General features: G+C 46.0%; 1 protein-coding gene across 1 annotated transcript; it reads left to right on the forward strand.

The window, feature by feature from the left end:
• The first annotated feature begins 6,783 nt into the window (after window positions 1–6,783).
• Window positions 6,784–7,047, forward strand: TINCR (TINCR ubiquitin domain containing). The gene has a single exon (XM_077788756.1). It carries the CDS (start codon window positions 6,784–6,786, stop codon window positions 7,045–7,047), a length of 264 nt encoding a protein of 87 aa, XP_077644882.1.
• Window positions 7,048–15,867: the final 8,820 nt, after the last annotated feature.

The raw sequence follows: 15,867 nt of genomic DNA on the forward strand, positions 1-15,867 counted from the left end.
TGACCAGGGATGAACACTGGGCTGAGTGTGATGAAAATAGTAGATCTGCTTTTCCTGTGCCTCGATCCAAGGGAAATCTACCTCTTTTCTTTAATAATCCCAGTTACTTGCATTTCCCAGCAGGATCTTTGAACACCTGAGAAGATTAATTTTACACTGTTTTGAATAGGATGGCAGAATTCCTCGATACCAGAAACACACACCTGCTTGGGAAGCCAGCATTAGAAGAACAGGGTACAACAGAAGAAAGCAAATGCCACCCTGAATCCATGCTAGTATTTCTGACTAATACAGAATGGAGAGGATCCTGGAAAAGAAGGAATCAGCCTCTACGAGAAGAATTTGGCTGCCCTTCTTTTCTCTGGACTGGTCTTCGTCAGTGAGACCTTTCAGGATTTGCATGTAGAGCACAGGACTATCCCTGCTGGCCGTCTCCTCCTTGTTTTTCACTCTTCCAGCCCATTGCTGGGCCCCAGCCAATGCTCCCAGCTCTGCCTTGCCGTTAGATGGCAATGCAGACCCACAGATTGTGTCTCTCTTCCTCGAGCCTCTGGAAAATGATGGTGCTGCAGCTGGAATGGCTCTTAAAGCCTCAAATCTTCTATTTCCACCCGTTTCACTTGTGAAGACTGAGGCACCTGAATTTGTTTCGCCTGAAAGAAGTGGAGCTGCCATCCCTGAGTCCTCAGTGGCACAAACATTCTCTCTGTCTCTCCATCCAGGCCCTCCTTTGTGTGCAGATTTTGTGGTTTTTTTACTCTTCCACCAGTTAACTAATTTATCTTTTGCTTTGCTGTTTCCACCACCATTTTGTTGTCTTGCTTATTTCTCAGCTTATAGCCAACCCTCTCTGGCCAAAGCCCAAGGATACAAACTTCTTCTGAGGGCCATGAATTTCCTATCTGGGATGTTATAAAGAACTGCAGTGAGAGATAGCTACCACCACAAAATGCTTTCCTCCATATCAATTTTTCAGCTTTTCCATTGTCTGCACTTGACTGGTTCATTTAACATGTGCATTACCAGTTTTTTTATTTTTTTTTCCCCTTCACATTGCCTTTTCCACCAGAAAATGTCACCAACTCACATCCAACTTTTGCTCAGAAAACTTGCAGGTTCATTTGTGTTCCAAACCCAGGCAGGTTTGCTCCTTCAAAACTAAATATAAATACTTTTTTTTTTTTTTTTTTTTTTTTTAACCTGTAGCCTGTTTGAAGTTCAATTCCATGCCAAACAATCCACCAACTCCCAGTAGTGCAATATTTTTGCTGGGCAGTTGGCCAGAGCAGTGGTGGGGCCTTTTGGAATCTGATTTGGATACTTGCAGCAGGATCTGCTTTACTTGGTGGCTTCAGCTGTGTTACTGGCAGAAATCCTCATTTGTAGCAGACAGAATGACAGTACCATCTTTAAAAAAAAAAATCTATTATACTGGTGGAGCTGATGGAGAGCTCCTGATTGTGGCTTAGAGCAGGGCAAGAAGATGTTGACACTTTCCCCCATGCCAGGCAAGGATGAGAGGCTGGGGCTCTGCTTGACAGTCATATCTCCTACACATTAAAGTAAGCACCTTCCAGCTTTTCTGGATTTAAAATGTCTAAACAAAGAGGATTTGGTCTTAATCCCCAGGAGAAGTGCTCCTCTATCACAGAAAGGCTCTTTTTTCCTGGTGCACAAGAAGTTACTAGTGTTCTAAGCCCTCTTGCAGATGTGAGCAGTGTGCTGCAGATAAATTGTATCAGGAGAAAGCTTTATCACTTGGGCTTACATATTTTGTCCTTATCCGTTGGACTCTTAAAAAGCTGTTGCATTTAATTACTCATTTCTCAAAGCATTAATTAATCGTTTATTATCTCTTTGTCCATTTGCTGGAGATGTAAGTTGACATATAAAGTGAGCCCAGTCATTTCATAACCAAGCACATCTCAGGAGGAGAGAAGCACTGAGTGATATGAAAGGCCTTACTCATCTTGGCATGTGGTGGTACAGCTCTAGTTGGGGCCTCTGGTACTTCAGAAATATAAATACCAGTACCTTAAACTGCTTCATCACCTGAGGAACTGAATAATTAGGTGACAGCTGCATATTGGAGTGAAGATTATAACCTTCTTTTATCACTGTTAAGCCTGCACAGCTGTTCACTCTGTGAATGAACCTTTCCCAGCCTCCTGCTTCCCCAGCACCTAATTTGGGTGTCAGAGCTCACAATGCTGCAGCCTTTCCTCTGAACCTTTGGCTAAAGGAGTAGGAGAACAGTGTTTTGGGCTGAGAATGTGCCCACCAACTGACATGAGCCTTTTTGGGACTCTGAGAAAAAGCCCCTCTTTAGTACCCAGTGTTGTAGGACTGCAGGTGTAAAGTCTGGTCAGCCTGAGCAGGGTGGTCAGCTCTCATGCTTCATCCCTTGCTCTCTGCTTCCAAACACAAAGTGTCCCCAAAGAGCCATCAGAGGAAAGTCCTTAGTGTTCAGCACTACTGACCACAAGCCCTGGGATCAGAGGGCTTCAGGGAGCAGCAAAGGGTCTGCCTTGGCAGAACGACAGCACTGGCGGAGTGATTTCCTCAAAGATTTAACAGGTTCTGCCAGGGGAATTGGCATCAGATTCTTCCCAGATGTTTCAGGTTCCCTGTGATTGCTGCCAGAAAAGAAAGAAACCTTTATTTCCATATTGAAACCTTTATTTCCTTAGCAAAACCTTTATTTTCTTATTGAGCAGCATCCCACTTCTCTATTGCCCTTTTCAAGGAGAGCAGCACAGCAAACAGCAGAACAGCCACTGTCAAACAACCAAGCCCACCAAAAACCCACCTGCCTAAGAAATGAATGTCTCTATTCTGTCATTATGAGAAGTTATAAGGCCCAAGATCATCTCAACCATCTTGAGACATCTTAACAGAGCACCTAATTTAGGCAGGTGTTTCTCTTTTGCTCTAGTCAATGGAGTGAGGAAGCTCTGAGAACAAAAGAGGAGACATTTTATAAATGCTGTTGCTTTATTTCTTCTGTCTGTAAAAAAAATCACAGCCCACCTGGGTTTTAAATTGCTTTTCAGGATTTCCTAATGAATGTCTCTGAATATTTGCATGTCTTTTGTTTGCCCTCAATATGGGGAAAAGCTTAAGTCAACAAGTTTTTATTTGATTTGTAAATAATGCCAGAGTGACACTTTATTACAGATTCCCAGAACTCTGACTCCATGTCTTATCCTCCAGATATGACATACCAGAGACAGGGTGCCAGGTGCAGGCTAGGGGACAGAAATGAAAATAATTTTGAGGAAAGACCATCTAGAACTTTACCTCATACCTGTCTTTAGCCTACAAATCATCAGAAGCTGGTGAAATAATTGCTTTGGACAGATAATAAAGTATGCTCAAGCAAAACTAAGGTATTTAATATACTGCTCAAGTCAATTTCCCTTATTTCTGCTGTCCTTTTGCTTTTAATAGTGGTTTAATGAAAAATCCAGAATTAATTGAAACTGGCATTAGGCATTCACGTGTTCCGTGAGGATTTCATTGCTTCAATATTTCATAAGCTGACTTCAGTGCTATGCTTCTCCTTATCCTGCTTTCATAGTCTGGGATATCATCCCTTTTCATAAAATGAAGGGTCCCAGTGTGAGCAGATGGGGGTACAAGAGGAAAGTTTGCAACCACATGATAGGCAAAGAAATAAAAATAATAGCTGCTTTCTTCCTGCCACCATCCCCCCTTTTCTCTGTAATGATTTGCATCTGAGCCTTGATGGGAAAGAGCTGTCCTAAAAATAAACAGGATCTGTCTGAAAGGTGTCTGAGGGAGGTATTTGGCAACTGTCAGGCTGTCACGTATGCTAAAGGATGGAGCTGATGGGCTTGCTGACTCCAGACAGGCTCTGCTGAAGTGAGGATGCCTTATGCTCCCCTTGGCACTCCCTGGGCAAATTCTGTTGGCCAGAGCCATCAGAGCACGGTGTGGCTGGGGCCTGTTCCAGCTCTGGCTGCCCTTGGATGGCTCTGGAATTGGATCAGACCCTTGCTTTACCCCTGAGACTCTGGCTTTACACCAGGGAGGAAATTTGGCTCCCTAAGTGAATGTCACCCCAATGGAGAAGGATCACCAGGCCCTGGGCTTGAGGGTTTCTCTGAGAATGAGAGCCCTCACTGAGGTACCTGGATATGGGGACCACAGCCTGACCTTTCGCCTTTTCTTGGTTTTAACAGCTTTTTCCCTCAATTTCTCCATCTCTCACAGGGGTAATGTTGTTCTGTCTTCAAGGTTATTGGCATTTTTGTAAATCCAAGTGTTAGCGTTCAGGAACACACATAATCACGGGATATGATTCTATGCAGGTGCTTTTATTGAGAGCTCTGGGAATCAGGGCTACAGCCCCAAATCTGACTCTGACACGACTTTCGAGCTGAACATATTTTATATTCTATCATTATATAACTTATCTATTAATTATTAAACTTATATTGTTCTATTGTATATATTGACATGCATTTCTCATGATCTTTCTTAGGTCCCTGACCACAGTTTCTCATGATTATTCTTATGATTAAACAGTAATTATATTTAATTACTAAACAATCATCACATCCAACAATTATATCATTTATCATGCGCTAGCTACACAGGTGCAGTTCTAGCAAAGTACGAGGCCTTCATGTACCTAAGGTATTTATTTTTTTCAGGGCCTACTAAGCTTAATTTTCCTTTTAACCTTAAATCCCCATGATTTTAAAACCCTTTTACCATCACAAGCATCCTCAAATGCTCCCAAACCATGACTGTTGCTAAACGCAGATCCTGTTTCCCACAAGGTGCTTCAGGAACACGTGTTACACCACACTGCAGTCATGGGGTGAGCAAACACAAACACCAAGGCATGACATGATTCATCTCACGCCTTTGCAGCAGCTCAGTGGCACAGCAAGGACCCAAGCATCCCAGACCCCACCAAAGCAATCATACCTTTGGAGTGACCTGGACCTAGGAACCTCGTAAGACAGGAAAGCTGGACAGGACAGAACACACCTCGAACCAATATGATTAATGCAATGTTCTCCGTTTATTCGAGAGAAGATGGCAGTTTATATACACTTCTACACAGTTTACAGTTTACAAAGGCACCCTCATTGGCAAACCAACATTGTTTACCTTTGCCTTAAGGTGGTCAGGCTTTTCACACTGCAGCTCTACCCTAATTCACACTCGGATAGCTCATTACTTTGTAGTCACCTTAGCATAATTTCTAACTGTGCCACAACTGAATTCTCACTGCATCAAAGGCTTCCGGGCCCCACCAAGGCTGCTTATCAGGGGCCTGGTCTGAGGGGCAGCTCAATTCTCACTCCAGACATAAATCATGCCCTCTCTCTCAGAAATTCTGCAACAGTGACCCAAGCTGAAAAGAACTGCTGCAATGGAAGCTTCAGTTCTTCTCAATTCTCACAGAGAAATCTCCACAGCCCGTGGTCATGGTACAAGAAGATATTTGCTGCTGTTTTGGCAGAGACATAATGTGCTGGGGAGGGAAAAGGGAGGTGTGGAAGAAAGGTGGAATCCTCCTTGTTCCCCCATGGGAGAGTGGACACCTCTTATTCTCAGTGGGAGCTGACTGCTGCCTTATCTAAAATCAGACTGTTTTGTTATCTGCTGGGCAAGTGCAGCTCCTTTTTAGTGAAGAGCAGACCCTGAACTCAACAGTCTTGCAGTACTTTGGTCTGAAAATACTGGCCTATGTTGAGAAGAATGAGCGAGAGAATTAAAGCCTGTAATATGGGCTGCAGAAAAGTCACCTACAAGATAAGAGGGTGACTTGATCTTTTTGAGAAAAAGAGCAAAAAAGGCTTCCTTATCTTCATGGTGTTTGCTCTGAAGTATCATCTTGTGACTGCCAGACTGCCTTGCAGGATCAGTCAATTACAGCCTGTGGCTGACATCAACTCCTTCCTCGCAGAGGTGGCATTGTATTTCCAAAGTATGACTGGTTCCCCTTGGCACTTGAAGTCCTCTGTGCCAGCTGTTTGTGCCTGCAGCCCAGCGGTGCTGATGCCACTGTGTGCTGCACAGGATCCCTGCAATTAGCGGTCTGAAAGGAAGAGGAAATCAAGACCATGAGCTCATGTGAGTCAGTATCAGATGTATGACGAGCAGTGAATGAGTCCTACAGCCCTTCTGGAGGGTCCCAGATTGTTTGTGAGCAGTAACAGTGCAGATCTCCTGGGGGAATCTGCACTGCAATGATGGGAGTTGTTCACACAGCCAGGTTCTATAGGGTGCCCTGGCTCTCCCCCGTGAGGAATTTGTCACTATGCAGCTGTGCTTCTCTTCATTAAAGTGGCCATGTTAAATAGCTGTGAGGTTGCTAAATGCCTGCTTTGCTAACTGATCTTCTCCCCAGCTGGCAGCTCTTCAGAGCAGGAGACATGAGGTTGCTAAACCCATTCATTTCTCACATGCACCCACGTTCCTAATGTCTGTGGAGATCTGCCTTTAAAAGTCCTCTGCCAGCCCTTGGAATGAAGAGCACTTTTGAAGACGTTGTAATTATTATGGGATTTAGGGGTGTGTGGAAATGATTCATGGAGATGTTTCCCAGCCAGCAGGCTCATGGAGCCAGGTGAGCTCTTCCCTGGAATGCGAAGCATGCAGCGTGGCAACTGGGAGAAACAGGTTTGGCAGGACTTTTTAAGCTGTTTGCAGCAGCCAGCCTCTTCGGAGGCAGTCCCTGCTTTGCTGGTCTCCCAGCTGGATGCTCTGCTCTGCCACGCTGGCCCTGCTGAGCTGCAGAGGATGGACACGCTGCGCAGGAGCCTGTCTCGATGGAAGAGGTACCACATCAAGGTGCACCTGGCTGATGAGGACCTGATGATGCCCCTGACAGTCAGGCCCAGGGACACGGTAATGGACCTGCGGGCTCTCTTGGTACGGGAGGGCATCACGTCCTGGAAGAAGACATTTTATTACAACTCCAGGCAGCTCGAGGAGCACGAGACCCTCAAAGAAGCCAATATCCAGAATGGTTCTGTCCTCCTCCTTGTCAGCAATAAAAGGTAGGCAAGGAGCTCGTCTGCCGTGGGGGTGGTGCAAAGGAAGGAGAATGCTCTGTGTGTCAACCCTTCGGGACACTTTCTTGTCAGGCTTTGTGGAAGGCAGGGCAGGAACTCAAATCCTGCTGCTTCCAGCAGGATCAAGACTCCAGGCTGTTCATATCCAGACATGCTGTGCTGTGAAATAAGCAGTTTAGAGGAGGAACTCTTGTTGTTGCTGCTTGCCCTGTCTCTGGTCAGGTCTCATTTTCCTGGATATGTGGCCAAACACAGAGAGAGAAACACGACAAGAAAAAGGGCAAGGGGAGATTGTGCGACATGGGAGAGTGTTCTGAACCTCTCACTTGTCCTGTTGTGCCCGTGTCTCCCTGCTGCTTTTAGCAAATGCTTTCTGCAGGTGTTTGGGGGTGGCAGAGCCCTGCTGTGACACGAGAAGTACAGCAAAGCACAAGCAGTGTGGACAGGGATGGCAAGAGGCCGCAGCTGCCCAAAATGTGTCTGAATCACAGCAGAAAGTACAGTGAGACTAGAGACTCCCAGGAGAGCCAGGGCTTGGGAGATCAATCATGGCAAGCACTGTGTTCTAGTGGGGATGAAAGCTGAGATAATGGACCTTGGAGTCACTGGCCCACGGGACACTTTTGATTCAGTGTGGTGAATTTATGCCCACCTGCACTGTCTTTCCTAATGCTGGGTTGTTGCTGCCAGCATGATTAATTCTGTGAAGCATTTTGGGGATACTGGGTAGAAGAGGTATGTTGTGGGTATGTGGTGTCTAATTCATCTTTCTAAATCCTGAGCCCTCTGAGTTATGTGTCGATGCCGATCAGAATTTCCTCTGCAGAAAACCCTGCACTAAAGACTTCAGTTCCTGATTATATCCCACATACTGGAATGGTCCTATTTTCCAGTCCAGAGGCAGCTTGAAATCTCACACAAAGAAGATTTAATAAAGCGTTTCCTTTCAGAGCTCAGCCAGACACAAGAGATTTCACATCACTCAGCTAACTGCAAACCCCAAGTCACCCACGGCCCTTTTCTCCAACATCTCATTTCAGTTCTGTGATTAGCTTGGCTCAGCACCTCCTTTTCACCTGTTTTTAATGTCAGAAGCACTTCTATTTGTTGTTGTTTCCAGTATTTATTGTCCTAATTTTTACAGTCTGAATTTTTGAAAGTAAAAAAGGATTTGGAGGGGTCTAAGCTGATGGAGTGCACAAACTGCTGCTTGTTTGGTAGATTCCTGGTTTCCATAGTGTGCTGGGCTCCTTCCCACATGCTGCAGAAGCAGGGTGTAACTGCAGCAATGCAAAACTCATCAGGAGATCCTGCCCTGCTGTGCTGAGTTCAGAGGGCCCAGCTGAAGTCACTGGCCATTTGTGAAAATCTAGAGCCCGTTGCTCAAAGTCCCAGCTCAATTTTTGTGAGTACATTAAAAAGGGAGTGGGATTTCTAATATTTTTTCCCCTTGGATTTCCTGCAAACCTTCCTGGTTCCTAAACTAGCACCTTTGGCCAACCTCCTATTGCTTTTTCCAGGGCTGGGTGCAACGTGGGGAGTGCCCAGTCTCTACCTGTAGTCATGTCTCTTTGATTTTCTTTTTTGACATAAAGGATTATTGGGTTATGCCAACCTCACCCACTCCCAAAGGCATTTTTGTAAATGCCCAGATGCTGGGGACACGTTTCTCTAAAGGTTGATGGGATGACTGAGCTATGGTAGGATAGTTCCCTTGGATATTGCTGAGATGTGTGGCCAGGCAGGCCTGGGCTGAAGGCAGGCTGTGACTCAGCACCTTGCTAGGTCTTCAGCACAGAGAGCTCTTGGAGGATTTTACATGCCTGTCTCTCACTGCCACTGGGTACAGAGTGGGAAAAGGCTCCATTGTACCTGAGATTACAGTACCAGTTTGAGTCTTAAGATCACTCAGGCAGATCTTTAGGTATTACAAATCCACGTTGCACCAGTAGTGTCTTTGGAAATACACTGGTCTATATCAGCTGGCAACAGTGAATAACCATGGGGACTATAACTGGGGTAGCCCATGCACTGTTGGGACTGTCTGGGAGCCACAGGAGCAGAGAGGACAGTGAAAATTCTGCTGCATTTGGCCAGCAGTCCTGAGGATTGAAGGGTTGGTTTTAGTGTTTCACCAACTCAGTGAAGTATGGATCCCTCCCCAGCTACTTCAGCTCTTCCTGAAAATCTTGATGTCTCCTGCTTGCTCTTGTGTACCAAGGTGGCAGCCAAACAGAGCTCTATTAATTCCAGAAGTGGAGTTGCTGTGATTGCCAAGGTCTGCAGCTCAGTGTCGTGCCTATAAATATTAATGGTCACTCTGCATGCTGTGTGTTCCTACAATGGGCTCACAGGACAGTTTGCTTTGAACCAGAGAAAACATGAAAATGACCCTACTTTTCATCCTCCCCTCCCTGCCTAATGCCTTTGTAGATAATTGGCATTTAGCAAAGGCCAAGTCAGCATTTCCACTTCTTGCTCGTACTTTCTGGGGTTTGTAACTTAGTCATAAAAATGCACTTAAGGCGGCAGCTTGGCAGGAAAGGGATCAGCATACCAGCTAATGCTGAACATTTATTTAGACCTTCATGTTTAAAAGTTCGAGCGAGCTGTTTTGGAGATCAGTCAACATGACCTCTCACCCTGGGAAAACACATGGGCTGGCCAGAACTGCAAATATCACATCCACCTAGGATGCAATTCCCCTTTGTGCAGAGCCTGTTAATCACATTACTGCTATGCTGACTGAAATTGCAATCCTCTTGCAGTAGAAGCAGGGCAAAGAACTCTCTGAAAAGCAGTTTCTATCCTAGAGAGTGACATATTACAATAACATGGTTTGCCAGTGGGAAAAACAAGCAAAGCAACAGTTGAAATGGGAATGAACAAGCAGAGAAATGCCCCAGCTCGGTGGCCAGGGGCCAGCAAGTGGTGTTGAAGCCATCAGTGCCTAACAGGAGACCAGCAGTGGGTCTTGGCATGAGCAGAACAGCCACCCAGCATGGATGTAAAAGCATCCAGGGGCATGCAAGGGGCTGTCCCAAATGCCCAAGGCGTGATCAGAGCTGGCACCGTGGACCACACCACGGCAGAACCCGTTTGGCTCGCTCCGGAGGCGGCGCAGGGCCCCAGAGCCAGGGAGCTGCTCAGCTGGTCTGGTGGTGACGTGGGAGCTCTGAAAGTGGCACCACTCTTCCCAAATTTTGTCTGCTGGGAGCTCCTTGCTGGCTGCAATGGAGCACCCATGAACAGGGCAACCTGTCTTGGTTTGAAAAGCAAAACTAGTAAGAGGCTTTAAGTCAGAAATACAATTTATTAGGAAAAAAGGGAACAAAGAACCAAATACATACAATAGCACAAAAGAAGAACCACTGACAGGGTTAGAGATACAACCTGACACTTGCTGGCTGGGGCAGTGGTAGCAGATATGGCTCTGTCCAAGCAGTGGTCCTGTATACTGATGTAGTTTCCCTCTGGAGGTCCAGTGCAGAGAAGGTCTCAGCTGTTCCTCTTGGAAGAGAGGATCTCCTTGCTGTCTGCACAACCCCGCTTGTGGGAGTCCAGAGCTTCCCTCTGGCTACCCTGGCAGGTCTGGGACCCTGGCAGGGGTCAGGAACCCCCTGGACAGAGCCCCCAGAGACACTGGCTGTGATCTCTGTCCATGGAAAAGAGTTTTCAATCTTACAGGATGAATTACCAGCTCTGAGCGTTTGATATCAGTAATAATTAATTGTGGCACGGGTGCAAAAGTAAAATTTTAGGATTCTAGATGAGGGGTCCAAAGGGGACAAGATGGAGGAAATTGGGTGTGCCTTGTCCTTTTTCTCCTTCTTCCTGCCCTCCATGTTTCACTGTGGTGTTGGCATTTTTCTGTTGGTTCAGGCTGGGGACACACTGTCCAACGTAGGTGACAGATATTGGCACGTTCTTGTAAATCCAGCCCAGGGAGTTTCTGGTATTTAATGTTTGTAACATCCCACTGAGGGCAGAGCCCCACATGCTGCCCTGCAGGACAGAGCTGGGCAGGGCAGCAGAACATGTTAGAGATAAACAGAATAAACAGCCTTGAAACCAGCACAGACCAATTATGGCTGCTTCTTTGGCAGTGGGGCTGAAAGACAGAGACTTTCTACAATCTCAATACCTCAGATTCTGACACCCGCTTATATCCTTGATGGCATCATTTGGCTCCTCCCTGTGGGCGGAGCATCTCACAACAGAATGCTGTGATCTTATCAGTCACGTGGCTAAAAGAATAGGTCTTCCTGGAGGGACTTATCTCTGAGTCACGAGATAAGGAAAAAAAAAAGAATTTCAGCTCGAGGGGGTAATGGAATACACCCCAATATTATAACCTAGGACACCACCCCTGGGATGTGGATGCAGTAGTCTGGTCAGAGAGAGAGGGAAAGCGAGATAAGTTTTCCCATGAATCGGCCTGGGAGACTTTAGGGAGCTGGAGAGCAAGAATTCTAACCAATCTGCACCTGGTGTTTGGTAATAAGCTGTTTTGCCCATAAGGTTGCTTACAAATAGGTGTCATGTTAATTAGCCAATCATGTGAAATGTATCGATTAAATGACCAGCCAGGTCCACCTGAATCAGACCAGGGTATAAAAGAAGTGGTGGCTTCGAGCCTCTTAGCCTTCTGGCCTAGAGTCTGTGTCACTTATTACCCATTCCTTACCCTTATGGTGACAATGGGGCAGTGAGCAGCAGGGCTGGGTAGTGGCACATGGAATTAGCTGCTCCTTGCTGATTGTTTATTGTCCATGTTTTCATGTTCAGTGGGAGGAATATTGCCTTGAGCTGGTGAATCCCATCCATACTGCAGCATCCCATGAACTCAACACCCACATTTTCACTCTTCAAACAGAGGGTGTCAGTGGCTGATCCAGAGTGATCCCTAGACATGCCCCGTGTGGCTGCCCAGCTCCAGCTGGATCTGTGTGTGGTGTAAGCACAAGCACAGTGACAGAACCTTTGTTCTGGGTTCCAGGCTCCTCTCCTGCAGTCTCCTCCAGCAGCCAACCAGGCAAGGTCTGTGCTGACAAATTAAGCAGTGCCTGGACTTCTCTCTGTTACAATGATGGAGCATTGCACTGCAATTTTTGGCTCAGGTGCATTTCAGGAGCCAGCACGGGGCAGGGACTGTTCCTTACGTGATGCTTGGATGTATCCACACAGGTTTAGAGAGTAAGAATTTAACAGGACAACCTTGGCCATTGTGTGGCCAGCTGTCCTCTAAATGTCCCAGGAGCATGTCCCAGGCACATTTGATTTACAGCCACAGGACATGGGTCCCCTCAGCCTTTTGGAAGCTGTGGTTCAGTGAGGCCAGGCAGCTTTTCTCATCATATGTGGCTTGCCTGGAGAATGGAGGTCAGGAGGTCATTGGTGAATAGGTTAAATAAAGTAGATGCCAGCAGTGAGTTCAGCAGAAGTCTATTATCTGGAATCTATTGGTGTTGATTTTCTGGCCTGGAGCCACCTGAAAGCATCTATCTCAGGGCATTAGCTCAGTTACCATAACAACTCATCTAGGAAAAGCTCCTGACAGCTCCAAGAGCAGGCCAAGGTCCCACGTTGTCTATTGTAGCCACTCCTGGGTTAAAATAAGCATGTCCAGGTTCTTCCCCCTCCTGCAATCCAGCCTCAGTGCCCCCTGTGAGTGCCAGTCCTTGCAGCAGCTTTGACATGCTTGGGAACCTGGTTTATTCTTCAGAGGCTGCTCAGTCGAGCTCTCCAAGGGTCCATCTGCTCAAGGATTGATATTTTACCTCCTGTCAGAATAACAAACCCATCCATCCCTGGGGAGCCCGTGGCATTCCCTTCTTGGCATTCAAATGTCTGATTTTTTTGGAACTGCAGAGGGAAACTATGAGTGAGCCACTTGCACAAGGTCCAGTTTGGCTGATGCTGAACTCCTGCCTGGGTTTGGGGTGACTTAAGGACCAATGACAGGCACTCACTCCACACCTACATCACTGCCCTATCAGCCCTGCTCACTGTCACTGGCATTGCCTGGCACGCAGTCACCAAGCACAGCAGGTGTGAAAAACGCCGATCACCTGGTTTTTAAAAAATTTTACAAGTTTAATAATAAAAAAATGGTTATAAAAATAATAATACAATTAGAGTAATAAAGTTTAGAGTTAGGACAATTACAAGACAATAAAAAGCAAAGAATTACGGATGTCTGGATGCTCTCAGACACTAAGTCAGGAAAAGCATCCCTTGTGAACAAAGGAGTCACCCTTAAAACACTTGTTGCATATTCATAAATCCTTCACGGTTATGCATACATTCTATTCTAAACAAGAAACTCTGGCTGTTGTATGGGAACTGTTTCCTTTAATCCCCATGGGGTCTGAGTCTGAGCAAGGCCTGAAGAAATTAGTTTCTTCTGATATGAAGCCATAAATTCCTCTCCTTTGGAAGATTTAGGTGTTCCTTGAAGCGAGTATCTCATCCTAAAAAAAACCAAAAACTTCCCCCCCACATACAGTCTCTATGTTTTTTTTAAACTACTAAAGTCTTCATTTTAACTACAAAAGCACAATGAATCAATATAACATAATACATATAGTAACTATCTGTGTAGAGCCATATAATACGCATTTTTCACAGCAGATGATGTTAGACCTCTAGCAATAACAACAACAACAACAAAGTAATGGCATCTACACAGTTACACCTCGAAGTAAGTTCTTTACTCTGAGGTTCAGTGTGGTTTTGTGATGCCTGCTCTTTGCATTGACCCTCCTGCTCCTGCAGCTGCTCAGCAATTACTCCTCAGCATGGAGGGGAGACTTTTCACCCCCATCCAACTTTTCCAGCCTTGCCCTGTTAAGCTGAGGCCTGGCAGCAGGCTCAGAGGCACCTCACGGTGGGATAACGAGCCTTTAAATAGCCCTGGGAGTCTCTCTTCTCAGGGAGAGCTAATTAAGCTCTTCACTACATGCTTAGACATATGCTGACCTGGCATGGCCTTAACAGGTCTGCTTCCACCTACCAGATAAATAATACTGGCTTAAAAATATCCTCCTGGAGATGTGTTACTGAGGCAACAGCCAGCTGGGGGGGTTGACTACATCTCAGTGGCTGAAGGTGGTATTTATGTGTATTATTCATGGGCCAAGCTCTCTTCTGGTGTCCTCAGTTAAGTGATTTTTAAGTTCTGAAAGCATTAGTGCAGTTACCTCTGCTGACACCTCACAGCACACAGGTCATACAGTCACACCTGTATTTAGCTCATTTACTTATTGTTCAGCCCAATAAGCTAATTTGACAAAAAACACAGGGAGTTGTTGTCAAAACATTGGTAGGGAATGTGCTCCACAGGATTTGAGTTCCTCCCTGTGCAGTTGCATGGGGTTGCAGCAGATGAAACGGAGCTGATGTGTCCCCCCAGGGGTCTGTCTTGGTTCTAGGCAAAGAATTAATGAATGGGAAATGGGAAATTCCATCCTAATGTAGACTTCTTTCTGGTGTGATGTGGCCCAGCTTACTGGACTTCCCTGTAGTTGTGCTGATTTTTATCAGGTGAGGATTTTGCTCAGTTGGGATAAATCCTCCCTCCTGTGTCATGGTATTTTATGGGACAGATGTGCTACAGATGTTTGCTACCGGCAAACCCTTGGCTAGCAAAATCCCCTGAAATTTCAAGTGCTGAAATATGAATCATGTTCTGGGTTTTACAGAAAACCCAACCAGTGACTGATACCAGCCTCACTAGACTGATCCTTTGCTAGAACACGGCAAAAACTCCCACCCCACAGACTTTGAAATTCTCTAAGATCTGATGAAATATTTGCAGCACAGGCTCAGTTTCTTGTCATAAAATGAAAACAGTAATTGCAAACAGTAATTCACAGGAGTCAAAAGACTCAGCCCTGCTCTTAGTTGCAGTTCAAGGTGCAACTAATGAGCTCTTCTAGCAAATCCCAGCCCTGAAGACGTAGCCCTACAAACTTGAAAGAGCTTTAGGCTCTGTTCTGGAGACCCCAGGGGATAGCACTGGGTGATTCCTAAGGGGTTTCAGAGGGGTAACTTAGAAAATAATTTTACTTTGCTAAGTTGCAGCCTTCTATGGAGGGTCTGGACCCCTGTCAGAAGATGTTGATAGACCCACAACCCCACAAAGCCACCATTTAGTACTAATGCCTGAGGGTAAATGTGTTGGGAGCAGCTCAAGCTCTGTTTTACTGCAAACATTCTCAAAGTGCTCCTAAAGCTACAGACTGCCCTTGTTCTAAGATGAAAAATGGATTTCCAGGAGCAGGCACTAAAGAAGAAGAGCCTTGCTTATGAGAAAAAGGCTCCCAGACAGTTGTGGATTATCTGAAGGAGGGTGAAGGCATCTTCTGTGGGAGGATAAACAGGTTTGAAACGCTGCAAGTGGCTTATTCTGAGTTACATAGTGGGATTGAAGAACAAAACCAGCCAGAGGATGAGTTTTGCATTCTCCACATGTCAGGGTCAGTGCCTGCTTGGTCAAATGCCATTTTTGATTGCATCTCTGTAGTGCTCCAAGTATTTGCCTCTTTTTTTTTATTCAGATAATGCCAAAGAGCACAGCCAGAGCCATGAGGGACGGGGAGTGTGACAAGGGCTGAGGGGAAGCAGATGGAAGAGAGCTTGGCCATGGAAAGGCAGCCTGGCCTTGGTGAGTCCCTCCCTGCACAGCAGCTCAAGGACAGTTCAGAAAGCAGCTCCAAGCGTTTCCAGCATGGTGCCCATGAATAATTAACCCAAACAAAACAACAAACAGTGTTTCCTCATCAGCATGCCATGTGGACCCAGCTGC

This window comes from Lonchura striata, chromosome 28 (assembly GCF_046129695.1).
Source record: "Lonchura striata isolate bLonStr1 chromosome 28, bLonStr1.mat, whole genome shotgun sequence".
NCBI classification, from domain to species: Eukaryota; Metazoa; Chordata; class Aves; order Passeriformes; family Estrildidae; genus Lonchura; species Lonchura striata.